This window comes from Perca fluviatilis, chromosome 6 (assembly GCF_010015445.1).
Source record: "Perca fluviatilis chromosome 6, GENO_Pfluv_1.0, whole genome shotgun sequence".
Lineage (NCBI taxonomy): Eukaryota > Metazoa > Chordata > Actinopteri > Perciformes > Percidae > Perca > Perca fluviatilis.
This window is the reverse complement of record NC_053117.1, coordinates 13,961,950-13,985,607: the sequence shown is the minus strand read 5'-3', so window position 1 is coordinate 13,985,607 and position 23,658 is coordinate 13,961,950. Positions and strand designations below refer to the sequence as shown.

Here is a 23,658-nt window from a genome sequence, read left to right as displayed (position 1 = left end):
AACTTTGAAAATGCTGTTACAGCTCGTTTCCAGACTGATCTCTGCTTCAGGATTTTATCAGTGAAATATAGATTAACACTGCTGATAACAATGCTGAGAAGAAACTGAAGTATAGAAGTGTAAACACATATACTGTAACTCCACAATTTGCAACCATTTACATCAGAGGATTTAATGAATACACAGGCTCCTTTTGGGTATTTTCCCCAAGACTTCACAGCTCTTGCATCAACCTGAATACGGCACCTTAAACAAAAATAAACAATAACCGTTTCCATTGTACCATTCACCTCACAGTCCACAGGAGATGTAGTACACTCTGGACCAGTTTACCACACTTCTCTGTGAGTATAATTAACAGGATTTTGAACAATGTGCTAGAAAAGGGGGATTGTCTTTTCTATTTTTTCTTCTTCTTTGCGGGTTCATTTGTGTTGATAAAAACCTTCAAAACCTTTCCCTCTTTGTAGACCAATTAGTTGTCCAAATTGGATGCAAAATTCCATTTTGCACAGCTCCAGGGTTTAAACGTCCAGCAAAGTTAAGTCCATCCTTGTTGTGAAAATGGCACACAGGCTGCTATTGCTCACACCTTTGGCTGTGAAAATGCTTCATAAAAAGCTTTAATCCCCCTGTACTGCAGCAGCAAGTCCCAGGAGATAGCAGCCTGACAGGGCCATTTTGATGGGTCTGGGCATGAAAGCGCAGGCTTGTGTATCTGCAAAGTGCAGCCGGGGCTCCCACAATGGCTCGCACCCAAACAAACACTCTCAAACAGGTGCCAACACTGAAATAAAGCTCTCTGGTGCTCGCAGCTTTCACATGCAAAAGCTGCAGTCTTAGGAGAAAACAGACTGGCAAGTGGCAACTGATTGTTTTGCCACATAAGTTATGAATCCCTGTCGAGGGGGTACTAGCCAGGTTATGATTAGCCATTCTTTCATTAGTGTGACTACTGGGCAGTGAATATATATCTACCTTTTAACTGAACGAATTTGATCATTTACCACTTCAGTAAATGTTGGCCCACACAGCCGTTAATTACCCTTTAGATCTCCCAGGAAGAGATGTAATCTCCTGCAGGATAAATAATCAATTGGAAGTGGATTATTTATTTACCCAGAGGAATCAAAGGATTTATTTCTGAAAACACTAAGTGCTGGAAGTAGACCGCTCACCTGAGTATATCCACTTTTGAACAGAAGTCGACTGTCTTTGTGGTTTATTCTGTAGTGGCTGAGTTTTATTATTAATTTGTATTATTAATATGGCACCACTTTCTACTAAGTCAGGAGTTATTAAGGGTTTGTACAGTAAATCTTAACGAATGGCTTGAATGCTTCAGTCTCACGGCAGTTCGTGAAATGGTCACGTTATTTAATCTATTGATTTGTGTACACGGACGCGTTTGTTGTTTTTTTCGTGGTGGTCAGCCCGTTATTTAAAGAGATGTATTTCAATGGGAAGCATCTTTCGGGATCACAGCACGACTATGGTAGCGAGTAGTATGAAATGCCGAAAATTCGCATGGGAGGTTGGTTAGGGTGGTGGATGGGTCAAACACAGGACTTTCACCCCGGAAGCCGGGGATCGTGTCCCGTGTGTGGTGTTTCATTTCCCCATTGTTGTTTTCCTAAACACAACCGTCCCGTTCTTATCGGGCGTCCCGCAGAGACCGCGGATCGTGTCCCGGCGTGTGACGTGTCCTTTCCCCGTTCTTCTTTTCCTAAACCCAACCTCCGTATAGATGCTTCCCATTACGTGCCGACCACCATGAAAAAAAACCCCCGACATAAACGTGTCCGTGTACACAAATCAATAGATTAAAAATATCGTGACCATTTCACGAACTGCTGTGAGACCGTGTTGTCATAGATCAGTTGCTGTTTTCACAACACAATGTAGTGCATTTAACCATTGCCCTTCCTGTCACGCAAGTCGACAACCCATTGACATCGCCAGAAAAAGATGATTACAGCTGTACAGTAGTTCCAGACTGACAACATTCTCCAGTTTGCTCAACTCTGCGGGCCCCACCATGGATACAGCATAAGAAAAAACTTCTTAAAGAAAGAGTAATCATTTGTGTTCTCCTTCTCCTCCATCACCTGAGATGGGGGAGAAGGCGATGCATTCTCTATTCATGCATGTAGATTAGGCAGGTTCCAGACTTCTTGATCTGAAGAGGAAATCAGTTTGTTAGGTGAATCAGTGAGGTGGAAATTTGTGGTATAATACAAATGTTCTGAAATATTTCATATCATCACAACAAAAGATTTGTTTGTTTTTTATACAGTTTTAAAAAGTAAAATAGGATTTGACAGCGGGCTGATAATTAGAGTTGGGCATCGTTTGGATTTTAACGATTCTGATTCCAATTCTGATTCTTCATTTCGATTCCGGTTCTTATCAATTCTCAATTCCGATTCTTTGAGGGGTGGAGTTGAAACGGGTCACATGCCCATTTTCACAAATAAGAGCAACATTTTATTTTGATTCAATGGTGGTTTGCAGTTTAACAGGGCTTTTTCAAAGTAAAATAAAACCACACTAGAGCGCCGCTTACTGTGCTCCAAGGCTGCAACAAAACAAGCGCCTGGCTGCTACGGAAGCCAAAACTTGCGCATATTAAATTGGGAAACAATGATCAGATTTGAAACCAAATCCTCTAAACGATTCCAAATGATTCCAATAAAGAAACAATTCTACTGGAATTGGAATTTTTGAAATGATTCCAAGTAGGAATCGGTTCTCGATGCCCAACCCTACTGATAATGGTGGCAGCTGTAGTCAGTATTTTGTATCAGTAGTCAACATCTTGATAAGGATTATATTGTTAAACCTAGTAACAGTGACAAGATTAAGACAACTAATTGTATAGCATAATAAATCATAGTTACATTAACAGTTGTGTAAAATCCAAACACAATGTCACATTAGAAGCAGGTCAGGGTTCCCAGAGACAACTGTTGTAGCAGGTTACCGTCATGGTGTAAAAGTTTTAAAAACACCATCTAAGGATAAAAGCCTTCATTTCTGCAGACTGGAGACACTGTAGCAGATGTGAAGCTCTCTTGTCTGTTCTCACCAGTCATCTGTGACAGGCTGCTGGTCCTCATCTGCTTTTAAAACCACATGCTAGTGTGTTTGCACTTGAGCTCACATCCACATGCTCAGAGTTGGCGTGCAAATCCCTGAATGATATAATCACTCAGATATGAAAATGGTAACACTCATGCAACATGTTTGTTGGCATTTAATTGGCCCAGTTTACAGTCTATGTTGGGTTGACTGAACAGCTTTAAGGAATGTTCATTGTCTTTAATGTTTCCTGAGGAAATGATGAGTGACCATTGTAACTATCATCATTAAATGCTGCAGCAGCAGCAGCAAGGACTTGACATTGGATGATTCATTCGGAAATAAAATATAACATTTATGAACTACCATTTTAATTCACTCTTCAAACTCTGATCTCTGCTCCTTTTTTCACCTCTTACAATTTTGATATATTCATTGGAATGATTCCAGTTCTTTTACAGAGGGGCAAATTTTAAAGAGATTAAATGCTACTGTGTCTGAGAAGTATCTCAGACTGGTTAGTCTAAGCTGGAATCCAATTGACCAAAAACCCCAAATGAGAGGAGAGCATTAGGTTGTATTAAATGTTTGGATATAGATATTCCTGTAATGTGGTAACATGTATACTTCAAAATATTTTAACACCTCCTTTTAAATACACAACAGAATAGGTTGATTGCCAATGACTCCCAAAACAACATATATGACCGTTGCACAGTGGCCATTTTAAAAATGTGACCGAAACACGTGACCGCGATGGCAGTTTTAATCACGAAACCGTTCTATTTAACATGATGTTCGTAGTTTTTTAACACGTAGTCAACGTTGTGAAATGGAACTAGTTAAGTTTAGGCAACAAAAATACTTAACTTAGAGGTCCGTAAAAGTTAATTTAAGAAAGTGACCGTTGACTTTTCTTTGTTTAAAGATCATTTTTGGCCATTTTTAGGCCTTTATTAGACAGACAGCTTGAGATGTGAAATGGGAGAGAGAGGGGGAATGACATGCAGCAAAGGGCCACGGGTTGGAACCTAAAGGCGCTGACACACCAACATGATTATCGGCCGTCTGGCGAGGTCGGTGAGTCAGTCGGAGGAGCCGTCGGCCTTCATTTTGGCCGATTTGACTTGTTGAATCTGCTAGTGGGCCGTCGCACTCAATGACCAATCTGATTGGTGGAGTGCTAGCCCTTGACTAGCGAATCAGTGCACGAGCTGACAACGGCAGTATCTTCTAGCCATTGTATTTTTTTCCGTTAAGCAAGTAATGACGACAACAATCCTTGACTACTATCAACACTCTCTGATGAAAACAATGACTGACGACAGCATGCTCTGTGTTTACTGGGTCTAGAGAGATGTTCCGTAATTTTTTGGGCGACAATACAGATTAGCGCTGCCTGCTGTTATGGAGACGCACGCGCAGAACGTACACTCAAGTCGGCGTCGCTTCGGTGTGTCCCGAGGCACTTTTTGGACCAACTCGGGGAGACCACTGATCAGTCCGACTGCCTTTTTTTTAATCTGCAGACGGTTGGCCGTCGGGTTGGTGTGTCAGAGCCTTAACCCGTGGCCACTGCGGTGAAAACTGAGCCTTTGTACCTGGGGCGCACACTCAACCAACCAACTATGCTTTATTGTTGTCCATTTGAATTCACATTTCAAAATACAACCATACAGAAGGTTAAGTCTTTCAATATTAAATGTGAAAGGGTTTTTCCATTTTCTTTTTATTGTCAGAGAATGCCCATGCTAGTAGTGAAAATGCAAATTGCATTATTTAATTTTTATTTGGAACCAATTAATTCATATGTAAGTGACAAATTAAACTGCTATTGTGAGATTACATCGCCTAATTACACCGCCAAATTGCTTCCACAGAAGGGGCACCCCCTTTTTAAACAGTAATTTTCCAGCTGGACACTCCGGCGGGATCTGGTCCGGGAGTGGCAATGTGCTCCTGGTGGAGCGGGTGGACGGAGATGGAGTGGGGGGAGGAGGAAGGGGCACAACAGGAGCAAGTGGTGCGTTTGGAGGCCCATGCTCCATGGCTGCAGCAATCCTCTCCATACTGTGGAGATGCGCCCGAGCAGCAACATCAGCAACATCGCCACCCGGCAAAGACGGGCATTTATTACTTTGCCGCATCCTGGACAGCTCCCGCTGGCGTGCGCCAGGCAAATCCGCCGTCATAATAGCAATCCGCCATGGAACAAGCGCGCCTGCTCTTAAAGGGAATGTGAGATGACGCTCTGATTGGTTTATTGCACGTTACGCCCAAACCACACCTAGCTACTTCCGACCAACCCATTTAAGATTTGCCTTGGGCGCAAGACTCATTTATCCCGCCGGTATAATAACAACAGCGCCCGAGATCCGCCCACAAAGCTACTTGCGTTTCACGTTTGATACTTGCGTTTCAGATTGTTAAAATAGGGCCCTATGTATATGAATACATAGGGCCCTATTGTATTGTAACATGAGTTTAGTGATCAGATATGCCAGATACAATACAAATATCACATGTTAAAGACATAGTCTGCATGAATAAAATATATGAGAAATGAAGGTATCTTACACATACAGTATACACTATGTATGGTTACTCTATTTTATTTACCATACATTGATTAATGTATAAATATACCATATAAAAAACATTCATCTTTGTAAATATGATGCATAAATTGGTTAAACATCAATTCAATGTCTTATAATATATACCTATATGGGAGGAGCAAAAATTTTAAAACCCTTGATAAAAACAATGAAAATAGTTGAAAAGAAAACAACTTAGCCTATTATTCAAATGATTGCAATCACCCAGAAAATCTCATGTTTTTGATAGAAAATTTTACTTTTTTTCACAAAGGAGGAATTCACTTTATTCAAATATACAACCAGGGCATTTCTAATGTTGCAAATGCTACTGTGGGAAATGACTGATATATAATTATTTTGTCATATGAAATTGCAAAGCCTCATTTTCAGCAGCCAATACTTTAGTGCTTCAAAATGGACCAATCAAAACAGTTTTCTAATTATCAATACACCTGCCAGTATTGGATTGCTACTAGTTGTGTTATCACCTGACATGTGATAGCAGTCTTTACAACATAAGTAAAGTAGGTCATTATGACAGGTAGGAAATATCTATTGGAATGGAATACCTCTATAAATGTGTTTGAAAGTAGAGTAGTTCATTCTGTAAGGTTGGAAATATCTATCAGAATGCACTACTTCATTCATGAATGTAGTTAAAAGTAGGGTTGGTCATTATGACAGGGTGGAAATATCTATCAGAATGGACTATTTCCTGTATAAATGTGGTTAACAGTAGAGTAGCTCATTCTGTCAGGTGGGACATATCAGAATGGATTACTTCCTCTATAAATGTGATTAAAAGTAGGGTAGCTCATTCTTTCAGCTGGAAAATATCTATCAGAATGGACTACATCCTCTCTAAATGTACAGTAGTTTAAAGTAGAGTTGCTCATTCTGTCAGGTGCGAAACATCTATCAGAACGGATTACTTCCTCTATAATGTAGTTAAAGTAAGGTAGGTCATTATGACAGGTTGGAAAATATCGATCAGAATGCACTACTTACTCAATTTATCTAGCTAAAAGTAGAGTAGCTTATTCTGTCAGGTGCGAAACATCTATCAGAAAGGATTACTTCCTCTATAATGTAGTTAAAGTAAAGTAGGTCATTATGACAGGTTGGAAATATCTATTAGAATGCACTACTGCCTGTATAAATGTGGTTGAAAGTAGAGTAGCTCATTCTGTCAGTTGGGAAATATCTATCAGAATGGACTACTTCCTCCGTAAATGTAGTTAAATTAGAGTAGCTCATTATAACAGGTTGAAAATATCGATCAGACTGCACTACTTCATCTATGAATGTAGTTAAAAGTAGGGTAGCTCATTATGACAGATGGTAAATATCTATCAGAATGGAATACTTCCTCTATAAATGTGGTTAAAAGTAGGGTAGCTCATTCTGTCAGCTGGGAAATATATATTAGAATGCACTACTTTATCCATGAATGCAGTTAAAAGTAGGGTAGCTCATAATGCCAGGTAGGACATATCTATCAGAATGTACTACTTTCTCTATGATTTTGGTTAAAGGTAGGGTAGCTCATTCTGTCAGGTGGGAAATAGCTATCAGAATGGACTACTTTCTCTAAAATTGTGGTTAAAGGTAGGGTAGTTCATTCTGTCAGGTGGGAAATAGCTATCAGAATGGACTACTTCCCCTATCAACGGAGTTATGACCTTTTTAAACCACTTAGGATGAAATTGAATGCCAACTTCATGGCCATATAATAGAAAATCAGTGTGAATTTTAAGCCAGAGTAAAGAAGTATTTATCAAGTAACATTACCTGTATTTAATAAAACATTTCTGTGACGTGTTTGTACTCTAATAACAGAAAATAAATGAAATATTTATCGCATTTAGACCTCTTATGCTATAAAACGAACAAAACAAAATAAAGTTAATTTAAACGTTACCCACCCAAAATATTTATTCATGCCGTTTATGACGAAAAGAAAACATGACCTTTGTAAATGAAATTCTATACTTTTTGGGCTTATTTGTAGAATATAATGTAACACTTTATTTGAAGGGTTGTGCATAAGACTGATATGACACCATCATAATTATGACGGTTATGACTGTTGTCATTATGTGTAATTCGGTAAATTATGACACGTTTAAAGCAAAGTTAGCATTGTTTGAGATGTTTGTGTTATGACAACTTTACATTAACGAACACAACAATCTCTGTGTTATGACAACTTGACATTTAGCAAGACAATAAAAGCTGCCATTAACCTAGAAAACATAAATGTCATAAATATGTCATAGTCTGCCTTATTATCAAACTTCAAGAAACTATTTAGCTTTATGTGTTAACATTACATTAAACGGCCATTAAGTGGTTGGGTTTTACATTGGCTGTCATGAGACCATTATAATTGTGTCATGTTTTTTTTCTCCTTTTTCCTTGTCCTCAAGTAAAGTCAAACAATTTGGACTTGTCATGAAGTTTGATTTCTCCATCAAATGCATGGGCGTTGATTTCGGTGGGGACGGTGGGTGCACGTACCTATCAGATTTTTTTGAAAACCTTGAGCTCAATTTAGTTAAAAAAAAAAATAAAGTTCATAACACATATAATTCTTGAGCGACAGATGCCAATTAATCCACAAAAATCTTTATCCTCACAGGGCAGGCACAAACACAGCCGTTCTGCTGCTGCGCTGGCTACACGCTTCTCTGTTTACAACACTGCAACCATAGGCGCCGATACCGTGGGTGCTGCGTAGCTCGAGCACCCACGTGTGCCAGACTTCCAGTAGGCTACATTCATTTAAAATTAAACATTGCAATTGGTTCTAAGTGGAGCGTCCGTCATGTGATTGGTTATGTCGCTGTCAGTCCCCTGTTCCATATCCTATCCACCCCCCCCCACAGTGCATGCATGTGCGTTAGGTAATCAGAGTGAGAATTAAATGGACAGATTTGTTATTAAAAAAGCCAACCTAATGATGCAAGTGCATCAACGACATCCACCACCAGTGCAGAGAGTTCTTAAATTCCCATGAAGCTGATCGCGGTTGATACCCCAGAATTGGTTATTACGCCCTAGATACAGAGCATCGCGATCGGCCGGTCGTGGTGCTCCGTTAGGTCAGCAGTAGTTGGTGGTCTAGTTACCCCAGAATAGGTGACTATGCGCTGGATACAGAGCACCGCGAGCTGCCGGTCGTGGTGCTCCGTCAGGTCAGCGGTAATTGGTGGTCAGTTAAACGTTTCATCTCTAATCCTATCTGTATTTGTGAGAAGTGGCGCTGTCCTGCATTGAAAGATAGCCTACTTTACGGCTTTATTATCGAGTTAATAGTGTGTTTGTATTGGCTGCTGTCCGTTTCCTAAGGTTCTGAAATGCAAAAAATTTTTGAATTAATTGAAACTGGAGAAAACTAACGAAGCTAACGTTACTCCAAACATGCTACACATGGATGAAGCTAGCAACAACCCCATTGAGATGCGGGATGTGGACGAAACTAGTGGACAAGAAAAGGATGGTGACTGATTTTAGGCAAGTCCAGACGCACAAGTTGAATCTGAGGCCCTTGCAACTCCAATGCCAGATACTCCGTTAAAACCTCCAATAAAAAAGGTAAAACGAGACAACAGAGATTGCACACTACACATACATTACAACAGCAACAGTGACTTCCAGATCTAATGATGTCATAATACATAGCAGTTTTCATAGGTTTTTTGTTTTCTTACTTAGATTGACTCAGTGTGAAACCTGACAGTCTTTGTTATCCACAATCCTTTTTAGGTCTGGTTGTACTCGGTTGTGGCCCCTCGAAGCGACTTTTTCACTCATTTGTCACTAGAGGGGCTTTCAAACAATCTGATTCAGCAGTGAAAGGGTTAATCAAAAGGTGATCTGTGGCCGCTGTTTTTCCTCAGGTTGCAGAATCTGTCCATAAAAAAACTCTGCTGCATTATTTTTTATTTTAAAATAATTGGCAAATGTATTGGCAGATGCATTCATTGCTTTATTTTTTTTACTTATCTGAAATGTTTCAAAAAGTAAAAAAAAATAATCCACCAATAACACAGCACACAGTAAGAGCCTCAAAGGAGCAGGCAAAGAGCTGCATACGGCTCAAGAGCCACAGGCTCGCCACCCCTGCACTAGACAGACGGTAAAGAACTAGTGGGGATGAAGGCCGACTGTGGGGTTGCATCACGTCGCCTGTGTCTTTGCCAAAAAGTTGACTACTGCTCCTTAGTTACTTCAGTTTCTTGCCAATAGACACTTCAACGTCTGGACAGCAGGATGGAACCACTGGCCCTGTGATTAGTGGATGACCAGCTCCACCTCAATGGCCTGATAAGAAAACATTTCCTTAACAAACATGAATGTGGTGTGATGTGATGAGTGTCCATGTGTTCCATCAGATCCGAGGCCTTTTATCATCAGACTGGTCGTCCTGCCGTTGACTCTGGTGTTGGTGAGCCCTTTACTTTTACTGTAAGGTAAAAAACATGCCTGTTAAATATTAGACCACTGACTGAAATTAACTCAGTTTGTGTTTTTTGAACTGAAGAGAGGAGTGATGCATAACAATAATGCATCAGAATAACATATTATTATAACCTGGGTGTTCCTGCAGCTAAGGGAGGGCTGACTCAAGAGGAAGGAGCTCAGGCAGCAGAGTAGCACCTCAAAGGAGCTCATCTCACATCCAGATGGATTAAAATACGCAAGTTCCCTTTAAATAAGAAGGCAGAAATTGTTATATTACATGATAAACTATATTGCTCTCAACTCAAAGCCCATTAGTTCCTGCAGAAAGCGTAAAAAACCCCTCAGAAATATAAAGTTTCATTTGGAAACTAGACTTGAAAACAGGAATACCGGAGTCCAAGCAGCTGGCACAATTCAAAACCAAAGACTCACCAACGCTGGCCAAATAATGTTATATTAAATTAAAATAAACCTGAAACATTGACATATCTCCTCTAAATACTCAATGTACGAATTAAATTTTGTAACGTTTCAACAATTGAATCCCGAGATAGCAAAACAACCCTCCAACAACAACTGTTGGAGGGCTGTACCACAAAGCGAGACCGGCAGAAATTCCCAGTTTTAGCATGAAATCAGCTAAAAAGCGCCTTTCACTTATCAACTCTTTTGGAAATAGCGTCACTCTATAGTCAATATTCAGTCTATGAGCGATACAGATTCTCAACTTAGGAAATATGCTATACATGCAAACTTGTTGAGCTGTAATGTTACGGTGATATATGCCTCCGTACACAGACGTGCATTTGCAGTAGCGCTTCGTCGAGCCAGCAAAGGCAAAGAAACCCTGGCTCTGTTGAACTTGCTTCGTGGTCCACCCCTCTGGTGCCATGTCAGTGTTTGTGACTAAAAAAATAGAATAAAGGAATCAAAGTCATGTAGCTCGCAAACAAAGTACAATATAAAAAAATCAGAGGCAGTTCTCACACCAATTTCCAAGCTTATTTCATAACAATTGTTTATTTTTTATACTTCAGGAACTTTTTTGATTTTATAATGACCATGATTTTGCTTCCTGTATGATTGTGCTTAAAGCAACATTGCATAACATTGGTATTATTTGGCACCCTGACAGTTTCATAGTATAATTTACTTATACATTGCTGCCATAATATGGACATGGGTACAGTTAGCATTCGGGCCCACCCCAAACCTGAAAACCCTCCAGCGGTGCAAAGCTCCTGTGCTAGCGGTATAAACACCAGCACTCCCCTGATGCTCCGAGCTCCCAATCCTGGCAGCATGGCTAACAGGGCTAACTGAACTAACTGGCTGACAGCAGCTACAGTTAGCGGTTAGCATTACTTAAGCAACAGTAAAGCAAAGCTTTCTGTCTATTAGGAAACTCAGTAAATCGCAGAGATCGAGACAGAGCAGCCGGAGGATATCAGAGGGAAAACCTAAAAAATATTTTCTCCATAAAATATGATCCAGTTTCACCAAGATCAGCATCTGTAAAGCGTTCCAGCATTTCTCCCCGAAGATCCGACCTGCTCACCAAAGTAACGTAGTGTGAGAACCATAGACAGTACAATCATATGAAAATCTCCCTCTTTAAACCCCTCTTTTTTTTAGCACAGGTACATTAGTGGTAAAACATAATATAAGATGTCACACGAATGAATCTATACCAAAAACCTATTTATTTGGTTGAAATTGAATTCAATAAGCATGTCTGTAAGCCATACATATTATTTGATTATCAGTGTTGCCAAAAAGCAAAGATTTCCTAAATGCGCTGAAGTTTCAGTGGAGTTTGGCATCAGTGTCTCTTCAGCGTCTTAACAAATTAACCTACAATATGTGATACACTGCCCAATCAAGTCAGTATACTGTAATGATTCATACACAGCCGGTCGCTACAATACATACAGCCAGTGTGTATGGTGTATTGTCAGACCTCATCCAGCAGAGGGTGGTACAGTACACAGAGGCCTGATCTATCTATCTATCTATCTATCTAATCTATCTATCTATCTATCTATCTATCTATCTATCTATCTATCTATCTATCTATCTATCTATCTATCTATCTATAATTTTATTATGAGTTGTTGATTTATTTTACATTGGGAATATTAGTAAACTTAATTGAGTGAAGGTTTCTGTACTAGGTTATAATGGAGACGGTGAGATGTGGTTGAAAGCTCCGGATAAAGCTAGTAAGTGAACCTTAAAGGGTCTGTACTTGATATACAGCACATTAACATAGCAGCAAAGAAATTATTGCTATGTAAAGACACGGAGTGGAGTAATGGCGTCCTGAGCAGGGAATTAAGTCACACGTTCTCTGTGTGTGTTCCAATCTGAACTTCTCTGTTCTTTGTTTTGATAGAAAACTTAGTAAAAAGTTCCAATATGGGCGCATTTCCTGTAGGTGGCATCAAAGAAGCACGTTAATGTAACGTGTGTAAATACTGAACTTCATTGCACTGGTTTTATCATGACGTGGACACCTTTTATGATGACGCAAAGAGCGAAAAGGCTGTAGTTTAATACCCATTACTATTAAAAGTACAACATGTTGTTAATTTAATGTGAAGACCCATAGAATCAGAAGCAGAGTAGGCTAAATGGGGATGAAAAGGATGCAACTGATAAGTGAAAAGAAGATTGAGAAAGTGTTAGAATGGATTCCAATGTTGACACACTATCACTGCAACAAGTATCACAACTTGCAGATGTCTATTGTTACCTCTGGATTGTTATACAATACATGTTTGTTGTGTCCAGGTCAAATATGTAGGTATCATTATTAAATAAGAATAGATTATCATAATAATATAAAGGATCAGTCCACACAAATACAGTTGTTATACTTTCAATATCTAGTCATGCAGATCGTATTGGATTTATTTGTCCAGGTTTTGAGATACCTGAATGGAATTGTGTTTGTAGTTTTCATAGCACTGCGAAATTATATTTTCCAAACTCAAGTGCATTATCTTTTTTCAGGAACATTATCCTTATTACTCTGTATAATCCACAGACCTTCCTCTGTTATGCTAGGTGTTTTGCTGCATTTGGAAAGACACTGATCTGAACACGGTGGGCCTTAGGAATGTACGGAATGGCACATCACATTTATTCTAATTACTTTCCTGCCATCACCATACTGTCAGCTGCTTTTTTATTACCTAACCACACGCAACTTGTCACTATCCTGTGCAATGCACAATATCACCATGAGCCTTCAAACTGTCTTCCTCACGCTCTTAGTTTGTTTTAAAATGTCCTCATCTCTCTCCCCTCAGCCGAATTCCGCTAAGAAGTCGGGCTGCTTCAAAATCAACAACTGCAAGTGTATCATGAAGGATGGGAGCGGGGTGATAAACCTGAACGCTATGGGAGATGCCGAGGGTTTCCTGGGGCAGTTGAAGCCTGTGTCAGCAGAGAACATGTCAGTCAGTGCAGAAATCCTCCTGTCCTTCAGCCCCTGCCAGCCCTTCTCACAGCCAGAGGACCTGACAGGAGCTGACTGTACCAACGTCGCTGCATGTCTCTTTGTCAGGTGGAGTAGACAAGACATTCAAAATATGTGCCCATGTAGTTACGCTGATTTTTTTTTGCCTTTTCGATGAAGCATGACTTTGTTGGACGCATACCAGGGGCGATTCTAGGATCAGAGCTTTAGCTGTGCCTGGCACCCTTTTAGTGTATTTTTCTTTTAAACTTTATTCTGCATTGAATTATGTAAGGATAGATTCTGAGAAAACTTCCTTTAAATGCTGAGCCACAGGGCCATTATTATTAAGGTGAGGTGGTATTACCAATGAAATTAGATATGTATCTATGGAAGAGCAGACATTTCCAAATCAATGACTTTTGAAAATTCAAGATTTATGCAAGATCGACTAATGGAAGTACTATTTCTGAAAATGGCTCAGAATTCTTTTTCAGAATTTTCTAGGCATCTACATTCTGGGTTTAGGTTCATGATGCTGTGATATTCCTAGGGCAGAACTCCTTACCTAACAAAAGATTAACAAATACTTTTTTTAGCAATAATTTTTTAGGGGTGCTACAACAGGGCTAAAGTCGTCCCTGACACATACTGTATGTACTTTCTTACCAAATTTAGAGGAATAAGACACAATACTTTAAGTGGGATCGTTTTTTGCCAGCTTTTAAAAACAATTGGATTAGTAAGATTAAGGAAAACTAATATCAATAGCTTTATCTTGCAAAATAAGTATATAATAGTTCTTTTGTATATCTAGCTACTATTTTTCTTGACTTCAATCAAAAGAGATGTTTTTTGTAAGCATTGTTTCCAACCTCGCCTTTAATTGTGAATATTCAGATTCTGTAACCGCTCCATTCTGATTGGATATGTTAATAGACATGTTAAGCTCTTTAGCTGGCAGTTTGTCCACTCTGACTGTGAATATGGTATGAAGTCAAGATTCTTCCTATCTGTTTTTTCTTTTTAGTCATAAGTCTTGAATCCAGGTGAAGGCCTAAGCAGAATGGCTACACTTTTTCATCCTGTCATACTAACTCAAATTACCTATTGCTGCAATTTCCACTTCAAAGCAAAGTGAAGTTCAGGGTAATTCATGTTAAAGTTAAGAGACAATTTATGTGACTTGTGTCAATGCCTCTGGTTTTGGACAGTGGTGGAAGTGTTCAGATTCTCTGCTCAGTTAAAAGTACCTATGCCACACATAAAATTCAATTACAAGTGAAAGTCTTGCATTCAAAACCTAAAAGTAATGTACAGAAATGCTGTCAGCTCAATGTACTTTTAGTACAAAAGATTGAGCCCAGCTGGTTTAATCTTTAACAATGCATGGTATTTTAAGCTTATCATATATTATTTTTATCTGAGAAGTAACTAGTAAGTATAGCTGTTTACTAAAAGTTGTGGAGTAAAGAGTAAAAAGTACAATATTTTCTTTCATATTGTAGTGGAGTAGAACCATGGCACCACATTTCTCGAAGTGAGGTGAATAAAGTCTAACAAGACAGATCTATCTATCTGTCTGTCTATCTATCTATCTATCTATCTATCTATCTATCTATCTATCTATCTATCTATCTATCTATCTATCTATCTATCTATCTATCTATCTATCTGATTAAAGGTGCTCTAAGTGATGTGACGCGTTTTTTAGGCTACAACATTTTTCGTCACATACAGCAAACATCTCCTCACTATCTGCTAGCTGCCTGTCCCCTGAACACACTGTAAAAAACAACAAAAAATGTTGTAGCCTAAAAGACGCGTCACATCACTTAGAGCACCTTTCAACAGTATGTAATGTGTGCAATTAGTGTTGTGACCACAAGGAGGCACCCAAACTGAAAATGTGAAGACACTTTCTATTAACATTTTTTTTCACTAACTGTAGATGATTGTGGTGCACATTGAAATGTTTATTATAAAACAGTTTGTCAATTACTTGGAAAATGGTTATGTACACTGTGTGTCTGTCTAATGGATGTAAGGGTGGGGGAGAGATGGGTTGAATTTCTGCCTAGGGCCCCACAAAAGTCTGGCCCCTGGCCCTCACATACATGTTAGGGAGTATAGCTTAAAACTTATAAGTTTTTAGATTGAATTGAGCTTTAAATTGTATCCTTTGAAAAGTGTTCCAATGTGTTCGCTTTACTCATCTGACAGGTGAATCCCCTATTATTATGTTATATCTTGCCATGTGAATAGGTATCACAGGCTCAACAGATACATTAGCCACTATATCAGCTATGGAAGACATGAAGGGAATGAATTCCACTACAATGACACCCTGAAGATGCTGTCTGTCTCATACTTTGGTGAGCTAAAATACCAACATGTTTATATATAATATAATAACATATAATTCATGTCACTGATCATTTTTTTGTTCTCCTGTTCAAGTTCATGCCGGGCAGCCGCTGACAGTAGTGCATTACTACTGCAATCCAAACCAGTCCACGTCTTTGATCCGGGACCAGAAACTCCGCACTGGGGAGCCCTTGCAGATCTGGGTGGAGAGCCCCTGTGCCTGTCCAAATGCCTGTGCCATGGGAGATCTGGGTCTAGGCACCATCTTCCTCATCATCCTCTCCCTCAGTGCAGCTGCATACTTCATCCTTGGTAATGCTTGTTATTACATTCAATTTAGATACTGCCAATAAAGTGAAGTGCAAGAATTACTGTAAGAGAACACGACTGTAATACCTGTTCCAGGTATTACAGTTCCAGGTTCCAGGTATTACAGTCTACACAGACTCCAATGTTTATTACACAGCACCATAGTGTTATTGGATGGTTTTATCTCACCAGTAGTAAGAAAGTAAGTTCAGTCAGGTACACTCTTGTCATAGATTTAACTATTTATTGCAACATATGGAAATACAGTTATGCTTGGAGCTGATGGCTCTTCTCTTAATAATGCTCCCTGGATTAGCCAAGCAGCATGCTAAATTGAAACAGGTAGCACCATGCAGAAAACCCCAATCGGTAGGCCTATACAAGAGTGGACCCAAAGCAAGACATTGAAAACCATTTTACAGTTTTTCTCAGTCGCTTTGGTGCATTTCTCACATCACTATTTACATTTGCACAACAGTTAGTTCAACCTCCACAACATTTAGTCATTTGTGCACATCATAGTAGCAGTTTCTCATTCCTTCCAACAAATTGCAAATGCTTTTGGACATGCATCAATTGCTTTCATACAACTCTCTGCTGTTTTATAACATTATCATTTGCTTATGTCATGTCAGTCAAAATTAACTATACTTGTGAATGCTGAATAGTCATTCCATATAAAACTAATAGTCCTCATTTCATTGCTTGAGTCATTACATACAAAAATGTTGAACTAGTTGTCAAAATTTGTCGAGCAAATTTTACAATTTTTTTTAAATCTTTTTTTTCCTGAAAATGTCTCCTAAATTGAACAATTTCTCTCAGGTGCATCTCAGCTTTCACTGATGAGAAGGCGTGTATGAAGCATTAGTTGCAACCAATGATAAGCCACTTCTCTACAATCACTGTCAGAGCTGAAGCCCATAAACCCCCACTTTACAAGCATATATGAACCAAGCAGGACATAGTGTGTACCATTTATACAATACTGTGACACAGAAATGGAAGGTCAGCCTCGTGGAAGAGGGGGGAGGAAAGGGAAGGGGACAAAACAGGGGAAGAGGAAGAAGAGGCCAAGTACATAGGCGGATCCCTGATGAAATCAGGGCTACAATTGTGGATCATGTTGTCAATCATGGCCTCACAATGGCTGAGGCTGGTCATAGGGTGCAGCCAAATGTTGGGAGAACCACTGTAAATTCAATTATTCAAACATTTTGTCAAGAGAACAGGTGTGTATAAATGGACAGTAATTCAGCACTAAACAATCTGCACTGCACTACTGTCATTGTGTCATACATGAAGCTTGCAGTGGGACAGTAACTTGTCACTGTACATTTTACATTTAGACGTACAGCTTTACTGCATCACACATTTAGTGTATTGTAGTGTACAGTAGTGTTACAGTAAAGATTTGCCATATTTACTGTAATTTTACTCTGCACCACACAGGATTGCAAGACAACCTTGCAGAGGTGGAAGAGGGCGTATTTTTACTCCGCAACAAGAGGGAGTCATTTGTGCAATGGTGATTGCAAACAATGCCATAAGGTTGAGAGAGATACAAAGTGCTGTTATAGAGGATGACAACGTCTTTGGGAATATTGAATCTTTTTCAGTCGCTTCAATTGACAGAGTGCTCAGGAGGAATGAAATGCGCATGAAACAATTGTACAATGTGCCATTTGAACAGAACAGCGACAGAGTGAAGGAGATCCGTCACCAGTATGTACAGGTAAAACATGTAAAACATTCTATGCATATTCTAATGTTCAGTGCTGTAAACTGTTGACTTTGTGTAGTGTCATGCACTACACTTACATGACAATTCTGTGTATGTGTATTCACAGTGCATACTGTACAATATGTTGTCTAAAATGCATTATGTTACACAGGAAAAGTTGTCATAGTTTTTCTCACTCCCTCTTCTGTAATAAGGCATGTACTGGAGCTGGAGGCCAGGGAACCGCTGCACACATTCATATACCTTGATGAGGCGGGTTTCAATCTGGCAAAAGGTAGAAGACATGGAAGGAATCGCATTGGACCGTTGATGTCCCAGGCCAACGAGGAGGGAATATTACTATGTGTGCCGCCATCTCAGAAAACGGCGTCCTCACCCATATCCCCCGTCTTGGTCCATACAACACACAACATCTGCTGACTTTTTTAGACACTCTTTACAGGGACATAATCCCTGAGAATGAGATGGGTCTAACTGGAGACCATCTGAGCGTTTTCACCACTCAGATGTCGTCAGACAGTGGTTTGCAACACATAATAGGATGCTGGTGGAATATCTCCCTCCCTACTCACCATTCCTAAATCCAATAGAGGAGTTTTTCTCTTCCTGGAGGTGGAAGGTATATGACCGGCATCCACATACCCAAATGGCCCTGCTAGCGGCCATGGATGCAGCATGTGATGACATCACAGCAGAGTCCTGCAGAGGGTGGATTCGCCACTCGAGGAGATACTTTCCTCGCTGCATTGCAAGAGATGATATTCGCTGTGATATAGATGAAAATATGTGGCCCAGACAGAGAGGAATGTCTGGATGTTCATGAATGATTACAGTACTATGTATGTTGTATGTTCAGTTCAAATATGTACTGCAATATTGTTTACCGTTGTGCACAGCTGTACCCAAAGGGAGTTTATGTTTGTTATAAATAAGGGTGTATTTTTTCTTTTGCACAATGCTGTGAACAAATTAGAATTGCAAAGAGCATATGCAGTAATAAACATACATATTCAGTTCTGTCTTGTACTCATTTACCTCACTAAATACAGTAATGTGTAACTTTACTGTATTTTTCAAATGGCTGTGCAAATAGTATAGTATAGTGCTGTCTTGAGCATTTTCAGGTAGTGTAACCAAGATCTGACTTTTTTGCATTGGAAAACATTTATAGAGTAAACTGTCATAATGAAAACATGACAAAGCCATTTGACTATCTTGTTCATAAACAATGGTGTCAGGACTTTTCATCTTGATGACACTGACACTTTCATTGACATGAATACTTGCTTTTGAGGAATGAGCTATCCATTTTGAACAAGTGACACGCTTTTGCAGGTTATCAACTAGGTTTTGCAATTTGTACTAATTGTTTTGAGAACTGCATTAACTGTTGTGCAAATGTAAATAGTGATGTGAGAAATGCACCAAAGTGACTGAGAAAAACCATAATTCAACACTAGGTAACTTTTCCCACTTCGGTCCCCCTACAGGTTGGAAGTGGAATTGTCCATTACATTACATTACATTACATTACATTATGCAAGTTTGCCAGATCGGGTAGCTGATCTGTAGTTCGAATTAACTGGACAATGTAATGTAATGGATAATTCCGCAGCAGGAAAAGTTACCTTGTGTTGCTTTAAACCCTCTTCTTGTTAGGATTCTGAACTAGGATGATGGAGGGTGGGGAGGTGGAGGCAAGATTTGAAAGCAGCAGTAGTGAGTGAGCCAGCCTTACTGAAGTAAGGATCAGTGAGGAGGGAGTCATTTTGAAATGGATGTGAGAATGGCTGTGATTGGTGTGTGATTGATAGAAATGATTATTAAACCAGTGGGCATATGACTTCGGTGTCCAGCATGATCTAAGGCAATGCTTAATTAACTTTAGTTGTATAGCAGCTTTCAGGAACAGAATGTCACAATGTGATTTACAAATAGAAATAAGGCAATGGGCTTATATATATTATATATAGACTTAGGAAGAATAAAAACGCCATGGTCTCCAGGAGGGTGTTACAGAACAGAATATGCAATATCCAACCGTACCATTCTTCTTTTCCTAAACCCAACTGTCCCATTCTTGTCCCGCGTCCCGTTCTTGTTTTCCTGAACCCAACCGTCCCGTTGTTGTCCCGCGTGTCATGGAAACAAAGCCCACCCACGACCTTTTCCTTAACTTAAGGGGCCATGTTCATTTCACGGAATTCTTCCGTGGGTCCATGACGGAATTTTCGACGATCCATGTTCAATTCACAGATTTATTCCGTGGGCCCATCACGGAATTTTTTGCGATTCCGTTAAACTGCCACAGATTTTGAGGGGCCGTTAATGGATCTTGGAATTACCAGAATTATTAGAACGTGTCCTCTGGGGACAGTGGTGCAGTCCTTTTAAAGTATTTGCACTTGAGTATTTCCATTTTAATGCTACTTACAGTAATACTTCTACTAAGCTACATTTATATGAAAACTACCAGTCAGGCCATGTTACAGATTAGAATTTTACAAATCATCATCTTATAAAATATGAGTGTTTTCAGTTTAACTTACCAAAAGTTTTTTAAATAGTTAAAATTAGCTCCATCTGCAACATTGAAATGCAGCTACATATGAATGCATTAGTATTTGTAATGCAATATTATAATACATAATAATATAACACTAACGGAAGCCATTTGGCTGCATAATAAGTAGTACTTTAATACCTTAAATACATTTAGCTGACAATAACCCTTTGAATGCAGGACTTTACTTGTAATGGATTATTTTCAAAATGTAGAATGGCAACTTTTACTTAAAGTGCTCATATTATGCTCATTTTTAGGTTCATAATTGTATTTAGAGGTTATACCAGAATAGGTTTACATGGTTTAATTTTCAAAAAACACCACATTTTGTCGTACTGGACATTGCTGCAGCTCCTCTTTTCACCCTGTGTGTTGAGCTCTCTGTTTTAGCTACAGAGTGAAGCATCTCACTTCTATTCCATCTTTGTTGGGAGTCGCACATGCACAGTACCTAGGTAAGGACTACTAGCCAGTCAGAAGCAGAGTATGAGGGTGTGCCACGCTAGCAGCTAGGCGAGCAAAGTGTTACAAAGTGACCACGTTTGTCTCTGAAGTAAAGGCTGGACTACAACAGAGCTGTTTGGAGCAGTTTGTGAACAGTGTTTTCTGTTGGAGATGGTAAGTCCCTTTGGGGGGGACTTTGGGCTTTTTCACTTTGTAAACCTATAACATGCACAAAAAAGATATATACCACTATAAAGGAAAGGGAAAAAGCCAAAAAGCATAATATGAGCACTTTAAGTGTAGGATCTACATACTTCTTCCATCACTTTCTGGGAGCCACTAATATATCCAAAGCTAATTTAGTGAATATTGGTTCGAGAAGTTTTTGACACACCTTGTCATGTACCAAAGGTTTGCACAGACAGACAGACAGACTATGGACCAGCCCATTGCTTACCATTTTAGACCCGCCACAAACCAACCACTGTCAAAAAAGTATGAACAGGTGGCACTACAGCTGTGGAAAAACATCTTGATTCCTCATTTTGCTTTGCTGGATTCCTTTCATATTTTTTTCATAGTCAATCTATTTTCTTTCTCGTTAATCTTTCCAGTTAGTCATGTTGATGACCTAACTATGTACTGTATACAGTAATATATAGTCTGGGTCTAGTATGGAGGCCCATTCCTGCCAAGAAACTAACAGAACAAATGAAAATAGAATTATATATATATGTTAAATCCATGATGTATATATTGATAAGAGAAAAGTTTAAATAGTTGAAATAATGTGATGCTCTTTTTTTCCTCATCTCTCATAATTTAGATTTACTATGGATTTAAGTTTCCATCATAATTTTGGCATTAAAAGTCAAAATCCTGACTTACTAGCTCATAATTATGATTATGATTTTGTATAATTTATTAAAATGTCAACGTTTTGATTTAGTATCTCATAACTTTGAGTTAATATAGCTCTGACTTCTAATGTTACACTTAGAATCTCAGAATTTTAGATTTTTTTGACTTTCATTCTGAATTTTTGTATCGGTTTTCTTCCTGGTGGGAATGGACTTCGAGGATTGACAGTTAAAATCACATTAACACACACAGTTTCATTAACTTTCTATTTCCATGGGGCTTTCATCTCCCCTTCATTCTGCCCACAGGATCCTGTGCTCTCAGGCCTTTTCGGAGCAGCAGTGGAGTCCAGATCTCTCCAGAGCACAGTGTGTGGTGTATGATCTGCTACCTCTGTACTGAGAGTAGGCCAGCAAGAAGACACTATACAGAGACGACACAGTGAACGATAAGCAGCTGCGCGTCTCTGGGGCACTGCAAAGTGTCTCAACATGTCACGTGTTTTGACCTGAAGATGTCATCATGTCCCATGGAGGGCCAAGAGTCAGCATGGTTTTGTTTTTTCAATTTGCTCAAAGGGACCGGCTTGCGCTCTGTAAACCTTTACACTGCATTGTGTGGACTTAATCAGTACATGATACAATTCTTTTGGTTAGGTTGTTTTGCATAAAATCACATGTTTTGTGTCAGTATATTTACTACATTTTGAAAAAATGAAGGTATTAATTACACATTATGCAAAAAAAGGCATTTGACAGACACAATAATAATTGAAAATGTGAAAATCCTACAAAGTGACCTTTTTGATTAGATCTATTTTTATTTGCTAATAAGGAAACTTACTTTCCACAAATACTTTGACCAACTATTGATGACATTTTTTCTTGTCTTTTTACTTTTCCAGCCATTATTACACTGTAACACAAAAACGTATAAACCAAACAAGTTCATTTAGCCTACTATTTGAATTTATAAGTGAGAACAAAATCACATATAAACAAAAACCAGCCTGGTCTCACTGAATTCTGTAAAATGGGCACGGACTGGTAACAGCTCATTCCGTGGTGGTGGTACGGAATGTGTGAAAATTTCGTGTGGCCACCACGGAAAACAATGCCAATGTAAAGTCAATGAGAAGCTGACCTAACACGGTAGTGAGTAGTATATAAGGCCGGAATTCCGCGTAAGGAGATTGGTTGGGGTGGTGGATGGGTAAAACACAGGACTTTCACCCAAGAAAGTGGAGTTTGTGTTCCGCGTGTGGCGTTTGTCAGTTGTGTTTTTTTTTTGTTTTTTTTTAAGCATGTCCCGCGTGTGGCACGGAACCATAACGGTACAGATCCACTTTTGCGACACGACTGTCGCGTGGTGTCGCGACGTCATACAGCCGTGGTTGATGCTCCACGCCCCTGACCAGCAGCTGATTGGACGAATGCGTGACGTGGGTGTAGCTACTCCAGAATTTCAACAGAGTGTCATGGCGGCTCATTGAGAATACGATCTCGTATTTTACAAAAATAGTTAACCGAAACGTGTTTCTGAAAACATTTTAAGCGAGAAATAGGCCATGCAGTTGCTGAATCTGTCTTCATTTCAGATCAAGAAAGGTTAGTTTGAAAGATTTTCGTCTACTTCTACTGGATATTTGCGTCGCGTTCAACGGATTAATTTGCATGAAGCTGGGCATCGAAAGAAAATGTAGCGCGTCAAAAAGCTGGCCGATGCCGCCTTCCCAGAATGCTTTGCGTGCGCGTTG

The 23,658-nt window shown here is 39.3% G+C and overlaps 1 protein-coding gene across 1 annotated transcript; it reads left to right on the top strand.

The window, feature by feature from the left end:
- The first annotated feature begins 13,471 nt into the window (after positions 1 to 13,471).
- Positions 13,472 to 22,465, top strand: LOC120559998. The gene is made up of 4 exons (XM_039802083.1): positions 13,472 to 13,719; positions 15,877 to 15,986; positions 16,072 to 16,290; positions 22,211 to 22,465. The coding sequence occupies exons 1-4, from the start codon at positions 13,517 to 13,519 to the stop codon at positions 22,345 to 22,347; spliced, it is 669 nt and encodes a 222-aa protein (XP_039658017.1). The 5' UTR covers positions 13,472 to 13,516; the 3' UTR covers positions 22,348 to 22,465.
- Positions 22,466 to 23,658: the final 1,193 nt, after the last annotated feature.

Bases quoted from the DNA above. Each gene is read 5' to 3' on its own strand.
- LOC120559998 (XM_039802083.1), top strand. From the start codon at position 13,517: ATGAAGGATGGGAGCGGGGTGATAAACCTGAACGCTATGGGAGATGCC. The intron at 13,720-15,876 runs GTGGAGTAGACA...CCATGTGAATAG, and splicing joins GCTGCATGTCTCTTTGTCAG to GTATCACAGGCTCAACAGAT. The intron at 16,291-22,210 runs GTAATGCTTGTT...TTCTGCCCACAG, and splicing joins AGCTGCATACTTCATCCTTG to GATCCTGTGCTCTCAGGCCT.